The 25,373-nt window shown below is 42.2% G+C and overlaps 1 protein-coding gene across 1 annotated transcript; it reads right to left on the reverse strand.

The window, feature by feature from the left end:
• Positions 1 to 2,873: 2,873 nt before the first annotated feature.
• Positions 2,874 to 17,427, reverse strand: ip6k1 (inositol hexakisphosphate kinase 1). Its single transcript, XM_070840386.1, has 8 exons — positions 17,191 to 17,427; positions 16,402 to 16,547; positions 16,107 to 16,233; positions 11,835 to 12,075; positions 10,073 to 10,254; positions 8,700 to 8,875; positions 8,117 to 8,350; positions 2,874 to 6,780 (listed from the first exon to the last, which is right to left on the reverse strand). The coding sequence occupies exons 2-8, from the start codon at positions 16,516 to 16,518 to the stop codon at positions 6,259 to 6,261; spliced, it is 1,599 nt and encodes a 532-aa protein (XP_070696487.1). The 5' UTR covers positions 16,519 to 16,547; positions 17,191 to 17,427; the 3' UTR covers positions 2,874 to 6,258.
• Positions 17,428 to 25,373: the final 7,946 nt, after the last annotated feature.

Raw genomic sequence — 25,373 nt, forward strand, 5'->3', positions numbered from 1 at the left:
TGATAAAACTGATGGAAAAAAAAAAAGCTTTACAGCTTAAACACAAAATAAAACGATTCTGGGTGAATATTTTTTCTAAATCTGACACATTGAACTCATTTGAATCCTCTGCTGTGAGTCTTAACACAACAACAGATGTGGCCTCCACACGACAGGAAGTCCCCGAGGCCACGGAGATCAGATTCAGCGCCCAGACGACCCATGTTGAACCCGTCCACCTGCTGTGTTGAGTCCCTGATGGAGTTTACCGTCTCACACTTCTGTCCTCAAGAGTTCTTTAGTATGCAGACATTTCGGACGACAGGTTGTCTCATGAACAAAAAGAAAAGCTCTGGATCTCATCCAGCTGTCGATGTGCTTATTGGAAAGCATCAAGACCTTTAAAGTTGATCAGGTTTTCAGGGTAAATCAGGATTATCAGCTATAAAGTCAAAATGAGGACATACTTAGTGCCCTGGTGGCCTTGGGGTTTTAAATGGATCTCCACCAATTTTACACATCTTGGGGAGTACGACTGCATAATAGGGAAAATTTTTTTGTATAGAACCTTTAGTGGCTCCAGGCAGGGCTGTGGGAGGTCTGAGGAGTTGCCTCAAGTGACATCACAAGCTCCTAAAAAAACAAGAGTTTACCAGACCTCTGCATCCTGCTGCTCGCCTCTGCTTAAAGTCTAGCAGGTCACAGATGCTTTAATTGCCAAGAGCAAAACGCATGCAAATCTTAACTTGGTCAAGTTGCATTGTGGGTAATGTAGGCACCATGTTTTAATATATATCTCTGATACTGCTGCATTTTGATCTTTTTTTTAAATAAATAAATTAAAAAATGTGTCCGACAGTGTTAGAGGAGTGAAATGCCAAGTCAGTGAACTGTTCTTAGAAACCGACCACCAAATGTACTGTTGAGTGCAGCCAGGAGACCTTTGTTCACTATCACACTCTCTACTTAAAACACATGAAGTAATATGTCAAAGACTGGACTTTTTTTCTTACAAGCTATGAAATGTTTGTTTTGTTTAGAGACAAAATTAATAATTATAATAGTAAGTCAAATCTTAATAATAAATCTGCTAACATTGATTTAGTGTCTACAGAGACTAAAATGTAATCCTTATCTCATAATTATGACTTATTGTCTCTAAAATATGGGAAGAGTGTCTCAAAATTCTGTGATTCATCTCATAGCTTTGATTTGAGCTCTTCTTGCTTTTTCCTCTCGCGTGCAGGAAAGGACTCCACGGAGTGATTCTGGAAACGATCAACGAGTTCAGGGCTTTCAGGACACGGTGACACACGCTAAGAGTGCACCTCATTTCTAGCAGTCACGGTGCTTTTTTAACTGCATTAATATTCCCAGAAACCTTTGAGGAACGTTTTACATCCTTCCCAGCCTAAAGTACCGTCTTTCTGCTGGTCCTGCTCTGGCCTGAAGGAAATAGGGCACTTCTGAACAAAATGCTACTAAATATGTTCAGCATTTATTCATTCTGCAAACCAACACCAGCTTCCTCTCAGGGATTAGGGCTACAGCTAACAATTCATGATTTCATAATCCATTAATCAGTTGATTATTTCCCTGAATTATTGATTAGAAAATGGTGGAAATTGCTCTCCAGTTTGAGGTAATCAGGTGTCGACTAATTGATTAACTGACTTATTGTTGTGGTTGCATTTGGGATGTAAACATATTTTAATGGTCCTGACTTTTAAGGACAGTGATAAGTGATGAAAAAGGTTTCCGCACACTTGGATCACCTTAGCAAAGATTTATGCAGGTCATCCAGGAGGGACAATGATGAGGACATTTGTGTGGCTGACTTCCTGGGTAGTACAGATGTGACAAAGAAAGTTAAATGAACAGTAAAAACAGTCAGCAGATCTCTGTGACTTTGCAGCTAAGCTCATTTTCTCTGTCCACCTCTAAACACAGTGGTGCACTTAGCAGTTTTAGAGGCAGATATTTCCCTCAGGAGCCAGTAGAGGAGAGTGAATATTGGACTTGGATCGGACATGACTCCAGGATGAATAATCACATCCCACTAGTAGCCAAAAAATATCAGTTATTGCAGGTGAAAACCCCTGATTTAGTTCCTGGGACTATCTGGTTACAGTGGCTATTTTTACGGAGACTCTTCACACAAATTCCTCAACTCTGTGATTCTGAATTAGAGGAGTACGTCTCTACACCAGCGACTGAAGAGAACTGGCAGCGCTTTATCAGAACCATTTCTGATGACCCAGAACCTGTCAGACTGGATGCGACCGTCTGATAAGTAATTACAACAGGAGCCCATGAGCTTCTGGAAAGATTTAATCTCACTTACTTTCACTGTTCTAACAGTCAGGATGATGTCAGATGCAGAAAATGCTGCTAAATAACTCTGATCAATCATTGAGGCTAATGTCCATGATGAAGTATCATGATCCGAGAGGACACGTGAACCATCGCTGCTTTAGACTCTGTAACAAGAATGTTTGATGATGTGGTGGAAACTGACCCAAGCAGGAGGACGTTAATGTGCATGCAGTTCTTTACCAACTCTTTAAATGTGAAGTGAAACAAACCAAAGACTAAAATATGGCATCTACCTCTGTTCTAACACACACGCACGCACGCACACGCACACACACACACACGTTCAATAGAGCTTCCCACCTGAGCAACAACTCCACAGCAGGCACAAGTGTCGGGCTCAGTGAGCTACCTGAAGTCTGGATTCGCTGCGACTGATTCTTCATTAGACTCTTTTGTCTGATACCCACAGAGTATTTGACTGAAGCCGAGTCAGCAGCAAATAAAACAGACTTGAGTTAGCTCCAATAATACTGCGCATTCTCCTGACATTTCACAGACTGTGTCTCTGATGCACTTAATTTCTTTACATTGTATATATTTGGAGGGGAAACATGTAAAAGACAAAACATTTACCCACACATGTGAGTAAAGGTACAATAAAAAAATAAATTATCACCTCGATAAACCAAAAATAAAATATTCATATTTGCTCTCTCTTATTCCAGCTCCTGGGGTTGAGTTCCTGTTGCTGCCCAGCAGGGGGGGGTGCTGCGTCGCAGCCGGCCTCTGGAACTTGTTGAAGGAAGCATAAACTGACAAATGTGATTGGCTAACACTGTCTCATCAGGACCAATCAGATGAGATAAACGGTGACGTCTTCACATGACACATTGACGATTCTGCTGACAGTTACAGGATGACGAATTGGTTTTTGTTTTGGTGTTTTTTTTTTTTTTTTTTGAGTCGTGACACATTTGAGGCAGGGCTGGGCAATAATTCGACATTATTGTTTAAAAAAAACGTCTATTGGAATTGATCACGAGTTAAATGCATCGTTTTGAACTCTGTTGTCCGAATGAATGATTTCAAGTGAATTAGAATTTAAAAACCTGCCAGAATTAGTTGAAGTGAAGTTCAGTGGGACACAGTTCATTGTAATGAACATGAATTAGATTATTTTGTGTGATTTCATGCAGATTTGACATATTGTGATTTGGCTGCATATATACAGTATGTATATAATATATGTAAGAAAATATTCTCCTTATTAAATATTCTTGTTATTCAATCATATCACCCAGCCCTAACTTAAAGAATAAGGCTGGTATTATTCTGTGTTTTTGTTTTTTTATTGTCAACAAATCCAATGAAAAGACCGTTTGTCTCTCAACACCTTCTGGATTCTCCTCCCTGTCTGTAGCACTCAGCTCAAAGGCAATCTGTTCCTACTGAAGATGGGAATCTAAAAATAAAAATGGCTCATTAACATACAGCTGACGAAGCAATCCCACCCCATCAAGGTCCATCAAGCAGCTGTTTCTTGAGCTTTTGATCATATCCCACAATCCAATGTTTCTTTTTTTTGAGCACTTCTTGTCCATGTTGGCTTTAAAGTAGGGACTGAAAGTTCATCCTAAACACCAGAAACAGCATTAGGAAACATCAATTAGAGTCTCTTCAGGAGCTTTTGATCTTCAAAAGCCAATATGGATGTCGTCAAAGCTTCTTTTTTTTTTTATAAAAATGGAAATTAGATCATCTACAGTTCAAGAGTTCAAGACAATTGATCTCCGTAAATGGATGTTGTAGGAAGGATGTTTCGTCAAATGCTGTTTCCAGGGTCGAGAATAAAGTCTCAGAGACGCCCTGGTGCCCTATGAGTTAAGGCGCTGACCATGAAACACAACATCCCCTGATTTTATCTAGCCAGAAATTTCCTATCATCTCTCTACTGTCGGCTATCGAATAAAGGCATACCTTCAAAAATATTTTGATGTATATATAAAAAAAAAAAAACATCTCACAAATATATAATTTAATTTCTTAAGGCTTCGTAATCTCCTAAAACAGCAGAGCGCTGTAGTCATTAGCAAATGCTAATCAAACAGGAGCAAATAGTGCACTTGTTGGGGATTATTTCTAGCGGCGGTGTAATCCACATTGGGTGCTCTAGTGAGTATTTTGGGCAGCAGGACGCTGTGTGTGGGACTGAGCCAAAAATAAACTACAGTGTGTGTGTGTGTGTGTTCATGATAATGAAGGAACATGTTAGCCAGTGCAACAGCGTGGCTCACTGATGTGTTGTTGTAGTTTCTGGACAACAACTGAGCTCTATGGCACAGAGGAATAATATCTATCAGGCTTTGGAAAAAGACAATACTCATAAATACTTGTAGATCAGTTCGGTGTTGGTTTGGGTCTTTTCATGGGATTTGTTGACAAAAAAGAAAAACAGCACCATACCAGATTTGGGAAAGTGACACTTATGCTCTCAATATTACACAATAACCCAGAGGATGATTTTACAGGACACCACTACTTACGTTTTTGAATTAAGCCCCAAAAACGGACATACAGCGTTTCAGAAATTATCTATATTCTCTCCTTAAAGCCTACATCTATGATGCAAATCTCTGTTGCACTCTATCACCGTTCTCCCTGTGGGCAATGCTGCCCTCTGCTCTGCTGAAGAAAAAAGTTGCTGCCTATCGTCGCCATCTATTGCTTTAACAGATGCTTGGATGTGTTTCTGAGTGCGTTTTACAAGGTAACGCTTAAAGAGTCTGTTCATCTGTCCAGGTTTGGTTTCTGTAGAGAAAGAGGGGCGAGGAGGAGGTGAAGGGGGGAGGAGGTGGGGGGTGGGGTGTCAGGGAGTCAGGGGTGGTGGGGTGGACGATGAAAGTGAGTGTTGGCCAACTTCAGTGGGGGGACCCTGGGATCCAGCTGATTGGTCGCTCAGAGAGGACACTCTGTCCCGCTGTGCTGTCAAACAGCTTCACAGGCAGCTGTTCCCAGGATGTGTGTGTGTGTGTGTGTGTGTGTGTGTGTGTGCGTGCTCTTGCTCGTCTATCGTGGGGAGGACTGATTTGAGTTTTGGTAGTGAGGACATTTTTGGCTGGTCCGCACATCGTTAAAAGTCTGACTTGGTGTTATGGTTAAAGACCCGTCCATTCATGAGTGTGTTTTACTTTGTGTTACTTTACTTGGATGTTTGAGCTTCACTGTACAGAATGACGAATGTGCAGTTTGACACATTTTAGACTTTTTAAATCAGTCTACTGAGGTTTGTTTCCCTGAGCTCACCTAAAGCTTACAGACATGTACTTGTACATGTACTCCATATCCCTATTTTTTTTTTATTGAAACAGGTCTGGCTTCCAAACTAGTTGGGATGCTCATATCTCTAACTCAGGTTTAAGGTGAGCACAGAGAAACTTTCCCCCCTTCAGCAGATAAAAGTAGGTTTTCGAGTTTCAAACTCTGCACATACATCACAGTAAAGCCCGAACATCCAGGTGATGTAACAAAGAGAAAAACACATTTGCGCACGAAGAGCGTCTTTAAGGTTAGATTTCAGGTTGAGTGTTGTGATTAGGCAATTAGTTGTGATGGTTAAGGTCTGTATGTGTGTGTGTTGTGCAGAGTCTCAGACAGACAGAGGTTCTCCATATCAGCTTGAAATTTCAGTCATTTTGGCTCCACTGTCCCACCTCCTGGCTGTTGCTATAGTAACTACTCGACTGTAGAATGTCCATGTTGCCATGGTGACATCCCGAAGAACCCTGCTCCATATTTACAGCCAAACTGCCTCAGTTCTTGAGAACGCCGCGGCATGACCTGCACTGACTTTATGACCTGAACTAACTCACAACAAGCTCTGTGTGTGTTACTCCATGTGAGTTTGTGTGTATGTGTGTGTGTGTGTGTGTGTCTGTCTGTCTGAGTGTGTTTGTGTGTTGGGAGCTATGGCAGGTTGTCGTCCCGCAGGCTCTCCAGGATCTGGACCAGGCTCTCTAGTCCAAACACGTAGCCTCGGTCCGGCCCGTCGTGTACTGCCGTGTCGCCCCGGAAACCCTTGAAAGTGGAGTGGGCGAAGTCGATCATACGTACATCCACCAGGGGGGGCCGCTGGGGCTGGGGGGCGGAAGGGGGGGGGAAGGAAATTAAGCTGGGAGCAGGGGAGGAGGAGTCTGGATGGGGGTGAGGCGAGGGGAGAGGGGGGACAAAGGAGTGGCAGTCTGACTTGGTGAGCGGGGCCTGTGGGGGAGGATGGGGGGAGGGAGAGGGCGGAGCCATCAGTCCAGGTCCCTGAGAGGACAGTGACCCCAGGTGTGGGTTCTGGCTCATGTCCGTTTCACAGGGGGCGCCTGGGGCGGGAGGTGCGTGGGGCCCTGGGCCACAGTGGGGCTCTGCAGGGGCCGCAGGAGTCTTCTGTTGCACGGCTGCATGCTGCCCAGAGCTGAGGACCGAAGGGCCCTCAGGTTCCTACAGACACAATCAAACACAGCGATCAGCGTGAACCTGACAGCACAGGCCACTTTAAACACAGTCTGAGGACTCAGATATCCAGTTTCTTATCTCTTCATATAGTTTTTCATATAGTACACAGTGAGGATATTCATGCCACACACAACAACAATAAACTGTTAGTTAACAGTTACTTGAAAATACAGGATGTTTGCCCTTACCAGTTTTCATTTTTTATTGATCTGCATATATTGATGCTTATCAGTCAAATTACCAGGACGTCCATGCTGCATAGCTCATCTTGGCCTTTGTGGCCCTTGGGGGTCTGGGGCCCCTGGGCCTGGTGGGTAATCCAGGCTTGGAATGTAAATAAACCTTATCTCGGGCTCACCTCACTTTAATAGTGAAATTCTTAGGGGCCGATCAGACATAGATGCGTCTCTAGAAATGCGGCCGCTTCAGAAACGCCTCGGCAGGCTAAACAGCTGGTGCGCCTCTGGAGCTGAGCCGCATGCGCAACTGGGCTATCAAATGTGAAAATGGATTAAAGCAGATGCTGAGCTCTTGCCGTTGCTGTGCTCCTGAATGAGGATGGAAAAAAGTGGAGATTTTGGTGGTATGGTGAATACCACCATCTCTTCTATGAGTTTTGTCCAAATGACGAGTGCTTCGAATAATATGGTGGCTCTAAATGATGTAGTTCATCGTACTTAAAGACAGCTAATATCAACTTTTTGTCATTATTTATAATTGTTCCACTGTTCCTACCACATCTTCCGGCATCAAAACAGGATGGAAGTGGTAAAGTAGTAAAGCCTGCCTCTTCCTTGATGTGACTGGCTGCCTGTGCCAAGTGTGACATTGACGAGAGATGCAACTCTGCACCTTGCGCTGAAAAGTGGAGAATAACTTTTTTAATTTTCATCTAAAAACTTAAAGAAAAGCACAACGCCCAGCACAAGAGAGCAGCGCGCGTCAGATACGCCGTACCATAGGAAAATGATGACTTGCCGACGTGTTTCTAGCGGCGTGCCTCTGTCTAATCGGCCCCGTAAAACGGTTAATCCCACTGCGCGCGTCTGCATCGTATTCTGGGTGCAACAATGCTGTCAGAGCTGATCGCACCCACTCTAGTTAAAGCTTCAAATTCCACCAGAAGCACTGCAGCAGTTTTAAAAGGCTGGAACACGACGTAGAGGGAGGGATTTCAGGGTTAGCTATGAATATGTGACTTGTCGTCTGCTATCTGAGGTGCTCACTGAAGAATAAATTAGTCCTCATCCATCACCTGTAGTTCAACTGATCAGCTCATCATCACAAAAACTAAACCTTCAGTGTTTCAGGCTCGGCTCACCTGTCCCTCATAGATGATGAGCAGTGAAGACGAGTAGAAGCGATAGGATGCCTGCCTCTCCAGCACCGCCTTCAGGCTGCGAAGCTTATTCAGGATTGGCTCAAAGAGGTCCAGCCTCAGACCCTTTCCGTTGTGCATGTACTGGTAGAGTGCCTGGCGGAAGCCGTCGATCGACAGCCCGCGGCCGTAGTACTTGTTCCTGCAGAGGTAGTGACCCGTGTTCAGCTGGTACACCTGCAGAGACACGTGGGAAAGCGCTCAAACATCACACTGACAACAACACCATTTCCTTATGTAATACATTATATTATGTTGTACATTCAGGCAGATTTTCAAAATGGCATGAGACCATAGTTAAAAAAAAAAAAATTGGATTCTTCTAACTTATTTTCCTCTTTTTGGTGCATGTACATAGTCCAAATAGCCCAGGCCTAATTAGTATGATCAGAAAGATAAATAAATGTATTATTTCCCAACATCCTCGTGCATTTATCTCCATGGACTGACAGTCCTGAACACATGGACATCACATGGCTGCCAGGTATTTAATGATGCTGTCTGAGCCGTAGCGGCGTTGTGGTACCTGCATGCCACACACTCTGACTCCCAGCGTCGCTGAAGTGCTCTGTTCACATTTCTTCATCTGCCTGGCCGCCTTCTCCTCCGAGGCGTCGTCTCCGTGCTGCCTGGTGCCCATCTTCAGGTCCAGGATGCAGGGGTAAGAGAAGTGGTGAACCACATTCTCCAACAAGAGGAATTCTGGTTAAAACACTGCAGTTAGGGAGCAAATTTAAAAAAAACAAATCATCCCTGATTTCTGCCCAGTCAGGAGATTTGTTAGTGGGGATGAGGAGATACATGCAGCATCGTATAATGTTCAGTATCACATTGAATTATTATTTCTTTTTGCATCTGCTAATGTGAACTAAATTTGTTTAACAACTTTAGAAACAAGATATTGTAAATGAGCCAAAGTGCAGTTTCAAAACTGCTAAGGTTAACTGACTTGTCTGAAAGTCTTAAAGTCTTTGCATTTCTATTGATAAGCTATAGTCTCTAAAATTCAGCACTTCCTGCAAATGTATCATATTGAAAGCCTGTCTGAGCTTTGAGCAGCTGTGATACTTTCAATAGGATGTAATCTGTAGCAAGTGTAGAGTTTTAACTTGGCATCAATTAAAAAGAAGGACAAAGTAAAAGAGACAAGAAAAGCCTCAGAGATGATCACTAGGCAGTCATTTCAATAATGTGAGTGTACCCATGTATGAAAAGAGCCTTCTGACAGCAGTCCTGTTCAGTCTGCTCTGACTGAAGACAGCTGCATCTGGTTGAGGACAGTGTGTGTGTGTGTGTGTGTGTGTGTGTGTGTGTGTGTGTGTGTGTGTGTGTGTGTGTGTGTGTGTGTGTGTGTGTGTGTGTGTGTGTGTGTGTGTGCTGCTGTCTTTTCCAGGCAGCTGCTGTCTGCTCTCTTTGAGGCTGAGGATCAAAACATGACCTTTGACCTGATAACCAAAGACGCCTCCCACCCTCCCCGCCCTCTTCCTTGCTGTCTCACTGACATTTATGTTAAGTGCCTACACGACTCCAATACTCGATTACTCAAAAAGTGGAGCACTAGACCCACAAATCAAAGCTTCAGTTGACTTTTTGTGGAGAATATGATTTTAGCCAGCAACACTAGATTTACAAATAATACACTGATGTAAAACATCACTGCTTGTATGTGTGTGTGTGTGTATATATATGTACATGATTTCTACAGTGACATTCATTCAGGTTTGCTGACATGGCAGTCAGCTGTGCATAATACTGCATTATTCATCACTATGTACCAGGTCAAGATTACTCTTGAGATAATCTTCTAAAGCTACAAAATGGACCTTGCCTTAAAACGTTTTTGTCAAATGGAAAAAGACCGTTGAGTATCGGTGGATGTGACTGGCAGGGCAAGGATACTGAAGAGTTTGCGGTCCTTGGACTCAGACCTCATGCGGCTGAGCTGCTGTTTGTGACAGCGGAGGCTCCAGGGATTGTGGCTAATCTTCTCTGAACTCAAACCACTGTTCCAGTCCAACATCTGGAAGGGAACGTCTGAGTGGATCTTTGGATCAAGCCTGGGACTCTTCAGCTCTGCGAGACTGCAGGGGGGATGAGAGAAAATAATTCCTTTTATAAAAATGACGGCCATTGACCCTCTGCTCACACTGCATCTATAATGAATTTAAAGGTTTGAATTATTCACACTGGACTGTCCTGAGAAGTCTACGTTCATCCGGCCCAGCCCATGCACTCACTGTACAGATGTGGACTGTACATACCTGCAACATCTGCACATTTTTGTCAGCTCAAACTGACAGAGCCAGAAACTCCACTTCTTCCTGTTATTTTCTTACCATCTCTCTCCCTTTTCCTTTCAGATCTGTACATTTATGATGCAGATCCATAAAGCCTCGAGATAAACTTTTTTTTTTTTTTTTTTTCATGGCTCTGTGAGGCTGTACAATGCTAACCTGCTGATGTTTAGTGGGCATAATGTTTATCCATAGACTGTATTGAAGAGGTGGTTGCAGCTTCAGGGACTGAAAAGTGAAGCCAATGCAGACGTGCCTTAAACCTGCATTCTTTCTAATGGCCAGCAGGGGGCGACTGACGGTTGTAAAAAGAAGTCAGAATGAATGGAAGTCTATGAGAGAATGAGCTTACTTCTCACTCGATTTACTACCTCAATAAACACTTTCCTGATAAGTTTATGCTCTCAGTCACTGGTGTCAAGTCTTCTTCAATACAGCATCATTTTCATTTAGTGAATTATAGCCCCATTTAGAGGAAAATAGACAGTAAAGCAGGGTATGCTTTAGGGCGGGACTACGCTGTGACTAACCAATCAATGGTAGTCTTTGTGGAACGACTGTCACTTCTGGTTCCAAAAATACCAAGATGGCGACAGCCATGAAACTAAGATGGTGACACACGAAAAGCGAAACTCGAGGCTCCAAAACGGCTGACCACAAACCAATGGGTGATGTCACCATGGCAACGTCCACTTCTTATATACAGGCTATGTGATTACCATATTCACCACGCTAGTTTAGTGTGCAAGCATACTAACATTTCATCATATTGACAATCACAAACACTAAGTAAAGCCGAGCTGAGCAGCTGATGGGGATGTCATTAGTTTTGCAGGTGTTTGGTCACAAACTTAAGTACAAACAAAAAAAATGACTTGATGATGGGGCATAGGACATGAATATGTGCTCCAAATGTCATGGTAATCCACTCAATAGTTTTTTAGGCATTTCAGTCTGGATCTAATAGTGGAACGATAGACACTGCCATTCCTACAGACACGCTGCTAATGTGGCTAAAACAAGGACTAGACTACATGTCCCATAATGTCTAGGAGCAATTAATGCAAACTAATGCTTATTTTCATAATCAATTCATCTGACAGCTATTTTTGGATGGGTGAAGAAATGTTAGAAAAAAGTGAAAAATGTATATCACAGTTTCACAGAACACAATGTGACATCTTCAAATGTCTTGTTTTATTCAACCGAAGATATTCAGTTTCCAGCGATATAAAACAGAGAGAAGCAGCATGTCTTCACATTACAGAAGCTGTTACCAGAGAATTTTTAGAATTTTTCATTGATAAATTATCGCTATGAACCAACTGATTCATTTTTGGAGATCCCTTCCTTTAATACGATCTTACTTATCAGAAGTGTCGGTGTCGTGCGCCTCCCTCCTGTCGGGCCGCTCCTCCTTGTGTTCAGAGGATGAGGAGGAGCGATGAAGGCTGCGGCGGGAGTGTTTCCTCCTCGGCTGCTCCCTCTCCGTGAGGTCACGCTCCTCGTGCTCCGCCATCCCTCCCTCCATGTTACTCTCCACGTAGGGGTAGGCCACCAGGTTGATGTAGCCGTCAGAGTCGCCTTCAAAACAAACCAGCACCACACCTGACAAGACGGAGCAGAATACAGACAGGATGTTTAGAAATATCGGTCATATGTATTGCAACAACAAGACAGACACAGATCTTCTAAAACACTTTGAAATGTTTTACAAAATGTTGCCCCCAGCAGAGTTTAGAAGTGACAGTAGTGTTACAGCGGTGCGACTCACCAGCGGAAAAAGTACCAACTGCATTTTTAAGTTTTCATGTGTTTGCTCAGTTCTAAGTAACCAAGACAAGTCTTACCAGGTCCAATTTATAAGCTTCAACTATTCACACTGTGTTTAAAAAGCTTCCCCTGTATGTATCAGACATGCTCTTTATAAATCAAGCTGATCTGTCCGGTCAGGTTCCTATCCAAATCCACTGAAGAAGCATTCAGCATTTGTGAACCTTACCACTTAGTTCATTTAAACTGAACATTGACCTTCAAGTGAGACTACCCAAAAGTGAAAATTATAGAATAATGTTAAACAGCAGTGTAACAGTAACAGTAAGTAAAGTGACTCAGTAATGTCAGTTACACAGCGGTGTCTGTCTAAAGTTTGCTGGCATCAGCTATCGGTCATACCAGGTCATGTAAGGCTGCAGCAACAAAAAGCCCACGGTGCATTAAAATGAGCAAAGGTGTGTTTTATTACGCAACTTTTAGAACACAGTATATGTGCCTTTATCTATATACAGATGTGTGACAAATTAAAGGGAAATTCTGGTGTCTCAGGTACGACAAAGCCTCCATCGACAGGGTCCCAGGGCTCACTGAATGGATCATATGCTGCGGCCTTCAGATCTCAACTTAATGGAGCACTTATGACTTAGACAGTGCTCTCCACCACCGTCATCCAAACATCAAATGATCTAATATCTTCTGGAAGCCTCCTGAACTAAAGCTCTTCTGGAGGCTCACTGTGGGACAACACTTTACCAACACACTCAATGTTGGATTTTATTATTAGGATATTATTATGATAAGATATAGTAAATGTTCAGGAAATTCAATTGAGAAACTGCGTAGAGATTAAATATCCAGTTAGGAATGTCTGGTGATGTTTTATTTATACATTAAGCTGTTATCTTTAGCTTTACAAACAGAGTAGAGCATCTCTCCCCTGCTACACAGAGAGAGCTACACTGAAAAGCCTCCCTGTTCGTACAAATTCAATTTTGCTATCAGTTTAAAGATCAAGTCCAAAGTGAAGAGTCAAATCTTCTGCTGAACAGCACAGGGGGTGCACTCTGTCCCCGGAAGACTGGACTTCTTCTCCACACCCACACCCACAACACAGGGAGGAATCTGATTAACAGTTTCTCAAACTGTTTCTGGAAGACACAACCTTGACTGATTCAGAAAGTCATCCCTGGGCAGCTGTCTGTCTGTCTGTCTGCCGTTATTTAATCAGCAGGACAATGGTAGTGGGCAGAGATCCAGGGCTAAATATAGACTCCTTATGGACTGCTGTTGTCATGGCACTGGGACCAGGACCCACAACATCATCAGGGGAACTGGTTGGAATACAGACATAGGAGTAACTCCAGGTCAGTATACTGGGAACATGTCCACCAGGATGCTTGTAATGAAGGTCAGTGTGCTAGAAAACATACCAGGACGAAGGTGAGATGCAATTTAAGTTATAATGTGCAACATTAGATTTTATTTTGTTCATTAACGGATCTGTTGTAACCTGCTGCGCCAGGTGGTTTGTTACACAGAACAAGTCACCACAGTAAATTGTTTGTAAAGGGGCAGGGACGTCCAAATAAATCTTTTGTTGCCTATGAACTTCATAAAGTAGTTAGAACTTCTTGCCAAAGTCACTTTATAGTATGCTGCTTTAGTACTTAGTATAAAACAGTAAAGTATGTTGATTTCTTTTATACTAACAGGAAGTGGTACAATATGTGTGGTGTTAAACATCAACCAAACTGTAACTTCGGAACAATGCAACTTCCCAAACAGAAACAATCATTGTGTTCCAAAATATTCAAAGACCCCACAAACCCTCACAGGTATTTTCTCTTATTCTGGAGGATTTGAGTTCCCGGCAGAGCTATACTGAGAATCATATAATCTCACCAAGATCCATCTACTTATAAGAATGAGGAAGGAATAAGTTGCCCCAGCCAAACCCTAACAACAGCAAAGGAAAATGCATGTTAATATTACGTTTGCTCAGTGAGACAAACAGTTGATGGCATGAATTCTCCATTTGACTGCCATTAAACCATTACAGAAGAGGAGGGCACAATGTGATGATGAAATTAAAAAAGTGCCAGACAAACTTCAAAAGGTGGAAAACCATATAGAAAACCTAATGGAAATCTGGATTTTCTAGTTGCTTCATGTATTCACCTCACTGGTCCACACAGATCTGATGTTTCGTCTGCAGCTATTCTTTACCTCTTAAATGGAAGCTTGAATGAAAGTCACATGCTTCATGTACGTCATGATTAATTTGCTGTCACATTTTGTTTTTGTCTTTTTTAATACATTTCTGCTGGTTTTTGTATGCGCAAATTGCAAATCCACATAAAGATGACATGGAAATGCGCTTAATCAAGCAAGGCTACTCACACCCACACAGCTCTTGAAAGATGTCTAATCAAGCACAAAAAATGAAAATCTATGTGAGAGCACTGTGATTGTGCAGTGGATTTTATTCTAATTTTTGAGTTTTTGTCTTCCCAGAGCTTTTTTTACCCCACTTTGCAACTGCTTTTTTGCAACTGTGAGTGAGACCTAGCTTTCTACTGTAAAGTGCTCTTGGGGACAACAGTGTCCATCAACAGGACTCTCACATTCATATTTCTTGTCTGCAGACTCACTTTTTTGGAGTAGTTTTGTCAGTTTTCCAATCTGATCCCACTACATACTCAAAACCTGTTCAGAATCAGCATGTAGCTTTGAACTGAGACACATCTCGTGTGTCTCATAGCAATATCCTGCCAAACCTTTCTTATTTTCACGCCAAAGAGGGATTAAACCAATGCATCATCATAACGACCGCATTCCATCGAAGTGTTTCAGTGTCAGGTCCCTGGCGTTTTGTTTGTTGGCTCATTGTCATGACTTAGAAGCACACCTAAATGGAACAGAGCCCATGTTAATGTTATTATTACACCTGCTCCATCCATCATCAAAGCTCTCTTCCTCTCCCAACCTTCGCTGCTTCCTGCCCTGCCACCCCCAACACTTTCGTCATTGTCTCCTCTCTTACATAGTTTACTAAAATGATAAATAGGTCACGTACACGCAGGAGAGGATGAGGTGTGTGTGTGTGTGTGTGTTGGCTGTCAAAGTGTGTTTGGGTCTGTTACTACAGCAAAATCAAGTGGAAGCAGCTACAGTATGTGCCTGGTGATGAAGAGCAGAACAGCAAAACCACTTCACTGCCAGTAAACATCCGTATTTCCGTCCTTCTCCTCAGCCGGTCTGCATCTCCATCCGCCACCAAACCCAGAGGAGTAAAGATTATTTAGAGCAGTGTTTAAATGACGGGGTAGCCCTACAGGATGCTTAAAAGAGACCTGGACTGCAAAAGGGTTTTATGCTTCCTGGAAGTAACAACAATTCAAGTCTGGCTGCTCCACCAAAATGATAAATAGTTAACAATTATAACAACGTCTTCAAAATACAGAAAAGTATCTGTGTGCCAACGAGACAGCAGTTGACACTCAGCACAAAAACCAGAATTTGTGTTCAAAATATAAAGTGGCTACAAGTTTAGGCTACAAGTAAGTTTCAAATAATCATTGTAGCAAAAACCACTAACCACTCCAGCTTTGACAGGCTGACTGCTCGGGACTTGCTTCACTTTGAGTAATAACACTTTAACAATAAGTGTTGCTATGTGATGATTAATAACAAGTGCTCCTCTGCAGTGAAATACAATGGAACAATTACATGTGTGGGTATGAGGAGAGGGTACTTAGGCCAATCTGATAATAAAAAGAGTTGGTAGAGGTTGATATAGGGAGATAACCATCAAATCTATCTCGAATCCGTGGCTACCCTGATACTAAACATCAGCGACTGACCTTTATATTCCGGAGTAAACTCCTTCATTTCCGGAGGCAGAGACTCGTAGAAGCGCTGCTCTCTGCTGATCAGAGGCTTACATACTGTGTGGTCATCGTAGCGCATCATACTGGTGTGGCCCCCCACCTGCAAACACAGACACAGACATGAAAACATCTGACACAGAAAACAGGTCACATAAAAGGTACTGTCACTTCAGATGTATACATTTGGGTTTGTTTGAGTGGTGGGGTTTTTTCAACATGGAGCACAGCCTTTATTTCAGCTTCTCTGACACATGTTATTCCTACCCACCTGGTGTATGAAGGGCTCCAGTGGAACGCCTCCTGCCCGTGGTCGAAGTGAAGCCCCTCCCCCCGGCCCCGCCCCCTGTAGCTTGCTGTCCATGTTGTTGGTGTGAGGGAGGCACATGGCTCCTGGTGGACGCACCGCGCCTCCTCCTGAAGAGGAGAGGAGGAATTATCAAAGGGGTGACAGAGGTAACTGATCTGGACCGGCCTGTGTCACAGTACAGCTGACAATGTCCGGCTTCAGAACTGCTCATTGGATGGTTGGGGTGAAGACCGGCAGGTGTTCATTGCAGTTTGAGCTTAGATGAAAACTCCAACATTGAAAATCAACACGAGCATCAACACGAACATCTTTCCTTAAACTAATCCTGTCCTCTGTTGTTTCTTTAATCTATGCACAGGAAACTGTCAAGGTTTACCTGACAGAAGAGACATAAAAGTTACTTTCAGTACTGCTGCATTTGCCGTCCATGTTGTGTATTCTGATTACAATATGCTACAGGTTGCTGCAATCGACCTAATCTAATTTAGTAATGTAGCCTAATTTCATAACATAATTGTAGCCTAAAATAGAGAAAATGGTAGGCAAGACGACACATTTTTATCATTTAGCAGCTCAAGCCAACTGAAGTCACAACAAATAAGCAGTTTGTCCTCTTAGGTGAAGAGGTGTATAACTCCGATACCAGTAAGCTCCTGTTGACTTCCAACTGACCAACTCTGCTGATTGGCAGGAAGATCTGTGAGATCTCCACTGAAATAAATCAGGTATATATATATATCCTGGTCTTACCCTGGGCATGGGCTCTGGTGTGCAGTGACGGGGAAGGGGGGGCACAGGGCACCACGGGCTGCTGGGAGCGCACGCCGGCCCCGGGGGGAGGCGGCGCCAGACCGAAAAACCACCTCGCTAAGCCTCCAATCAGAGTGCTCCAATCCACCGCCGGCAGCACAGAGACCCAGTCAGGACAGGGGGTGGGGGGGCAGACTTGGGTGGACGGCAGGAGAAGCAGGGTGTCAGATAGGCAGGATCACCACTTCCTGTGGAGAGAGGAAATGACACCATGTTAAGTTTAATTGTTTAATGTGCATTTAAGCTACATTTATTGACTTCCTGGCAACTGAAAAAGGCTCCACAGCGCTGAGTGGGAGACAGTTCTCTGTGAGCGTGTCACCATGAAAGCCCCATTACACACAGACATTAGTTCCATCGTTAATACAAAATTATTGATAAGTGCAGTATTAGTATTTTACTTTTCAAAATAAATGTGCAGAATCAAATTGTACAGTTGCAAGTTAACTGCCTGAGAAGACAAAATTGGGGGGAAATAATCCCTGACACATCATGTTATCCTACAGCTCAATACATCTAAACCAGGCAGCTTATAAAAATAACACACACACACACACACATGGTTTTCTGGGCATGTCGCCACATACAGTTGACATCAAATGTTTCTGTGTGTGTGTCTCTTACACACACACAGAGCATACACAAGTTCTTGACGTGGCTCAATGAGTAGGGTGATACAGCAGCACTGCCAGACTCAGAAAACACTTCCTCTTACATATGATTTTTGCTTTTTGAGTCCTATTACACGGTGGAATGATTTTATCTCCTTTTAACTTTAAGTAAGCTCTGTGTTTGGGGAGCCACTCCATAGAAGGGGAACTATTAAGCAATTAAAGTATGGTGAATTTAAAAATCTTCTGCATCATATGGGGACCATTAACTTCCTGGAACACACTTCGTACACCGTTTGAAGACACGGCCCATGTTTTTGTTGTAGAGCTCCCAGATGTCCTCCAAGCTGATGATGTGAAACTGCTTTGAATTTTAAAACATCACCAATAATCTGAGAGAATATTCTGCTTATTCTCTAATAAGCAGTCAGCACACACTTTCACAAACACAACGAGCCACAGAATGATATCAAAGCCTGTCTGTTGTTGAGTAACATCTAAATTGAAAACCACAATTATAAATGATTAGCATTTTAGACAATGACACTGGAGACAAAAACAATGAAGAACAACACCAGATTTTTATTTATTTATTAATTACCACATCAATCAGCTTTTCTGTGGAACATGTCTATTTCTATTTGAGGTAAATCATTCAAATGTATGCAAAAGAAGATGGGCTAGTAAAACCCAAATCAAATCATCCTAAAGCTTCCTGAAACAAAATGATATGTTCTGGTTATTGCTGTGTCTGTTTCTATAATCTATTTTATATTACACCGTGATCAGGTTTAAGTAGCAAGAGAAGCCTCCTAACCTCCTAAAAGCCTGCTGCTACTTTTACATAAACATCATTCTAAATTCATTTTACACAGATGGGTATCTGGGTGGTTTATTGGTCTGGATTCATACCACATACACTATTGTAAATGGCCAAAAGTATGTGGACATGGCAGTCTAGATACTTCTGTGCACTTTTGCTCTACGACATATCTTGATGCTACAATATACAATTACATTTTAGACAATAGTGTTCTTTCAACAGTTTGCTGAAGGCCATTTCTTGTTTCAACATGACACTGTCCTCACACACAAAGCCAGGTCCATGAAGTAATGTTTTTCCCAGTTTGGTGTGGAATAACTTGACTGACCCGCACAGAGTGCTGACTTCAGCCCATCTAACAAATTAGTCATAAGAGCCCTGAGAATTGTGAATGACCTGCCGTGGAAATAAGTATTCTTCCAAGTCTCATCTTAAAGCTCCCATATCATGCAAATTCAACTTTTTCAAGTCTTTTCAACTTAAGTATGTGTGTCTGGTGTGTCTAGAAACTATCAAACTATGAGAAAAGTCAGTTTCTTCTGCTCCATCTATCAGTAAATGTGTGAAAACGCTCCGTTTAGATTTTGCTCCCCTTATGACGTCATAAGGGATCTCTTGATCCCCTCCATGTGGCCCTTGAGCAGGCCATCTTTCCCCGCCCACTGAAAACCTCCTGCATTTACATTTGTTTTTTCCTTATTTACAACAGCTCCAGGTAACACAAAGATGTCAAAGGTGAGAGCGAACCATGCAGATTGTTCTGTTCTTATAAAACAGAGCGTGCAGAAAGAGGCTGAAAACAGCTTTAGACCTTTAAAACACACTTTCATCAGACAATATTTCCTGATCTTATCTGAGCTACCCGGTTTCATTTCATGTTTATTATTATTTTATTTATGTGTGTTTTATAATGTGTGTATTTTTACGGGTTTTAGTTGATTTTAATCACTGTTTTATGTGTTTGTTTTAAAAGTAAATCTCTTTGTACACTTTGTTAAGCACTTGTGGCTGAGTGGGAACATCCCTGCAACCAGGTTCCAACAAATAATGGCCTGCCTGAAGACATGAGAAGAAAGGACAAAAGAAGAGAGGAAGAATGGATGAAATAAGGAAAGAAAAAACAGGGGACTGAAAGAGAGAGGCAGGCCCGTTAGTGATGTCACTGCCTGTGTATGTGTGTGTGTGTGTGTGTTTATGAAGGCATCATCTGGTCAGTGTCAACGCTGTAGTGAGGCATGACGCTCACTGATGATATCACTATGTGGGCTCAAAATAATGGAGTAACACCAGACACAGCCTCCATACGCAACAGCTCTTACACAAGACAGCAAGTCTGCTCATTTGAAACCAGTTCATTGCAAAAATGTAGGAATTACAACCAAACCTTTATTTTGAATTCTGCTCATACAGACTATGTAAAATTCATGTGATCAAAAAATGTCATGTGGTCCCTAAAAATGATTAAAATTTTGGGTGGTTCCAGCTTCTCAAATGTGATGCTTTGCTTTTTGCTGATGTCTTTGTCAATAGCAATATAATGATAGTGATAATGAGATGAATGCAATGTATTCAACAAGGGAAAAGTAGACTCAGTAGACTGCCAGTAACTAAAAAGAAACCACTGTATGGAAAAGTAATTACATCATACAAATACTGTATATTGGACATGATGGGATAGCTGAGACATGCTACTTTGTAACAGCACAAAAACAAGACCTTGTTTTTAACCACCATGCAAAAAATGTTGGCTATAAACAACTACTATTCAGTGTCCCATATCAACTTCAAGACTTTTATCAACTGCATCAGCTTTTGTTGGCTCTTTGTCACTGAGGGGCAGCTGGTTTAGTAGAACCTCAATTCTCTTTTTGATGTGAACATTTTTTGGCAGTTTTTCTTTGCTTCACGTGAGCTGCTTATAAGAGAAGCTGCACGCATCAGACGCGTGCTGAAAACCTCCAAAACATCCAACATGTCATCAAGGTAAAACATGCCTTTAACTACACTGTTCCTGTTGTACAAAAACACATGCGTACCAGGCCCACATCACAGGCTCTGATCACGACTGCTCACAGCACGGTGCACATATTTAGCCACGATGGAAATTCAACATCTCACAGTCTGATCTCAAGTCACGATCCAAGCTTGACCAAGCATGAGCCCCAGATGCAGACAGGAGTACACACACACACACTAACACACACTAACACACACAGACACACACAGACACACACAGACACACACACAGACACACACACACACACACACAGACACACACACACACACACACACACACACACACACACACACACACACACACACACACACACACACAGTAAACAGTGTTTCCCATGAGCAATGAATTCTAAAGTTAGCAGCAAACAGTAAACATCAGGTCACATCTGTTCTGTTCTGGGATCAGTGAAAACACCCCGATCATCCATGACTTCTAACATTCCACTGCACTCAACAACACACACAAACGGCATCTATCCAACACCTACACCGACTCTGTGAGTTGAGTGGTCCAAAGGAATACTCACATATCAGAGATTATGAATTATCACTTTAATACTTTCAATTCTGAATAGTTGATTTTAAATATTGCCATATACGCTGTACTCTTAAGCAGGAAAAATGAATTCTGTGTTTATCACAGACTTTTAATCTTTGTTATTGTCTTGTATCTAACAGTATTTTCAATCAGTAACTAAATCTCATCAAAATAATCTGAGAAATGATCAAAAATAGTGATTCGTTCTCACTTTACTCATTTTCACTTGTAATTGCTGTAATTTTATAAATATAGATAATGAAGCCTAGAGTCTGACCTACAAGGCAAAATGATGATTGTGTCTGTCACTGTATCATTTTACACCACCAATCACTTCAAGTTTAATTACTACACATTTAATCATCTAAAATACAGTAAGCTACAGTGATATCATAATGCACAGCATGCAATGCATTGAACATTAGACTACAATTTATACTCCAGTTACAGACACTAAAACCATCGCAGCATTTCAACAATAACCAAAAGAAAATAAATAGAATTGTTTTAACCATGCTAGCTGCATGGCTTCAGGTGGCAAAGTTGGTCTGTTAGTTGGTCCACCATTTTGGTCCTGAAGACTACTGGGATGGATTGTCATAGCATTTTGTGCAGACATTCATGGTTTCCAGGGGATGAATCCTCAACCTCATGACTTTTCCTTTTAAATCCACCAGCAGGTCAAAATTTTAACAAATTTGGACACACATTCATGGTACACAGACCATGTATCCCGCTGACTTTGGTAATCCCTTGCTTCTCTTGCTGCAATGAGGTTGATGTTTTTGCTTTTTGCTGAAATATCTCAACATCTGTCAGTGAAATGTTGTGCATTTTGTGCAGTCTCCAGAGGAACTCTTGCAATATCTTTGATCTCCTGGCCTTTCATCTAGTAACCACCACCAATTATTTTGTCTGCAAAACTAAACTAACTGGATAATAAAAAACGCACACTGATTCACCATAGTGAAAAATAATACCTGGTACAGATCCACAAGTATCTGGTCACGCAGAGGCAGGTACTGTATTAGGGTATCCAGTGAACAGCTGGTGTTCGGTAACGCCTCTGTTCGGTGGTCTTTTCTCTGTTAGTGGATCTATATGTGTCTCCAGTGAATTCCTGGCACACAGACAACAGGTGTGTGTTTCCAGCAGGCAGCGTCCTGTGTGATGCAGAGGGCTGGGAATAGGCTGGTGGAAGGGCAAAGTCAAGGACGACTTGCCTCCCCCATGCTCTCTCCTATACTCACCATCCTCCTCCCCCTCCTGTTTCCTTCATCCCTCTCCCAAATCTCCTCACTTCATCCCCAGCCCCTCTTTATATCTCCTCCCCTCTTTCAATCCTTCTGTCTCCTGTGGTTGGTTGACGTAGAAGAATCATACAGTATTTTTTTTACCAAATACCTCACTATCAAAATATACTGATGTACAGTAATGTCAATTTATGAATGGCTATTGATTTCATAGAGATAACTGCACATGGTGCTGTGGATTGGGGATTGTGGATGCGCATTGTGGGCAAAAATATTTCACAAGTGGGACTGGTCCATGCAGTATTGGCTGATGGTCCACAAAGATGCTGTCTGACAAGAATGGACATCTCTTGCACACTCTCCACCCCCACCACCTCCTACCGGTGTGAGCAGTGCATCAAAGCAGAGTATGCCACCGTCTGTCCGTCAGATGCAATGTCTGTTTCACTAAAACTGTAGGAGGCAGTGGAGGAGCTCGTGGCCCAAACAAACAAACAGACAAACAACCCAACCTCTAATCGGCCCCCTGTGTCCTGCCAGGTGTGGTTAATGACCTGAGCAGCCAGCCAATCAGCTTAGAGGATCTGTGTGAGCATAGTTTACATCATCAGCCATCACTGGGACAAAGCTGTGGGCTCACTGCGGCTCTATGACACTGTCAGACTGATTAGGCTGCTATTTCTGACTGAAGGACCATGTGTGTGTCTGCGTGTGAGTGTGTGTGAGAATCCTCCTGTCCTTCAGTAAGTCAGAGATAGAGCCAATTAAGGACTTCCATGACTACCTAAGAGTAGAGTCCATAGTTTGGCAGTGAGTAGTCTGTGTTGAATTTCAAGGGTTACTGAGGATTTGCAGCACATTTATCATTTTTTGAAGACACCATCACCTTGGTAGTGTAGTTTAAAGGAAAGGACATTACTAAAAAGCACATCACATCTTTATTGTTGAGTTGGCAACATTATTTACTTTCCTTCCAAACAGTATTATTTCTTACAGAAAGGCACAACAAGTGTTTTACTTGCTTCTTTATCAAGTTTGTCAACAAAGTGCAGAGCAGAATTGCATTTTTTTGTACTTTTGCATTCGATGCATCTGGAATAGGTGTGTATTAACATCCCTACCTAGCTGCTTATCTTGGTAGACACCTTGTAATTATCAAAAAGATGTGAAGTAACAAACCTGTGTGTGCGGGACTGACTGCTTTTAAGAATTTAAGATGAAAAACAAAAGCCCAACGCTAACATCTCACATTTAACATTTTACAAAAGCATACTGAGCCAGCCACTTAAAGGGTAATTTCTTCAGAAATCTTAACAGCTTTTAAAATTGCCATCCTTAATTTATCTGGAGGCAATGAAGAACGTTTTGCTCTCTTTGCTGTCACACACAGAGTCGCTGCTTGTTGTCACAACAAACATCCATCCTGTCGCCTCATAACCTTTGAAGCCACAAGACACAGACGGCCAAACTGCTCCATAAGAACTGAGAAATCATCAAAGACTGAACCCAGCAATGTTTGGTAGGTCTATTCCCCGTGCAGCAACAAAGTAAAAACAAAAACAGGAAGAAAAACACGGTGCCCTCTCTCCATACAAGAGTCAACATAACACTACAGGGTAGGGTGTCCAGATCAGGTTTTTTTGGCTTTGATCCCGATGCAAGTTTTTTTTAATAGTGAGTATTTGCTGATACAGAGTCTGCTCCAAAACACATATTTGCACAAGTGTTGATTGTCCTGAAACAGGACAGGCCCTGGACATCTCTAGCTTTATTGAACTGGTTAAAGTATTACTGTTGGAGCGACACTAGACAGGACTATTACTAGATTACTATAACTACTACTGTTACTCTTGCCCCTGACTGTTTCTATCCATTTGTGTCCCCTTTACACAGTGAGGTGGTTAGCTGAAGTTTGAATGTACATCAATCAGATTGCTCCTGGACAAAGTCTTGGACTACGGCAGAGGGCTAAAAAGTTAAACACCAGGAGAGAAACCAGACATGCCTAAATGGTCTTGAGCCACAGACCACATAACCAAAGCATCTCTGTTTAGAAAGTCCAGCCAAAGACATTTGTTCCAAGTCATCCATTAAATATTTCACCCTCAAAAAGGAAAAGAAATGCCTAAAAAAACAACGTCTTGTAGAAAAAAGTACAAATAACCAAAACGGTAAAAGAAAAAACTTTTTTTTCCATCAAATTAAATCTACATATTTGTTTTCATTAGCCAATTAATTGTTCTACTGTGTCATCATCCAATTTGTTCTCTGCACTTCCATCTCTAACTAGAGTGGATCAGCCACCAAACAGGGACCACAGAGGGCTGTCAGAGAGCAGAGAAAATCATCACACCCTGGACACAACCTCGGGAGGGTACTACAGAGCACTATACGCCAAAACAGCGGGATATGCAAACAATTTATTTCCACAGGCCATCACGCTGATGAGCACTTCAAAGCACCAACCATCCACTGGATCTACATGTTCTAAATTATATTTTGCCAGTCAGTCGCAGGGCTTCCCTCCACATTGTCACACCATATTCATTTCAGGATGTTTGCACTATCATCTTCTTGTTCACTGATTTCATTGTTGTTTTTTTGTTTACACATGTACTTTTTAATATACATTTGCATCTGTATATAGAAGTTAAAATGTTTACACTAAGGTTTACTAGTTCAGCTACATTTCTGTGTACGTACATAAGAGCGGTGGAAAACCACACTCACATTCCTTGTATGTGTACACATACTTGGTGAATAAAGCTGATCCTGATTCTGACAAACTAGTCAAACAAATGAAGAATGCTCTCCTCAGGTTTACAAACCCCAGAGGGATGTTTTCAACTTAGCGACTGCTCACACGAGATGCAACCAGCTAA

Source organism: Pempheris klunzingeri, chromosome 2, assembly GCF_042242105.1.
Source record: "Pempheris klunzingeri isolate RE-2024b chromosome 2, fPemKlu1.hap1, whole genome shotgun sequence".
In the NCBI taxonomy this organism is placed as follows: Eukaryota; Metazoa; Chordata; class Actinopteri; order Acropomatiformes; family Pempheridae; genus Pempheris; species Pempheris klunzingeri.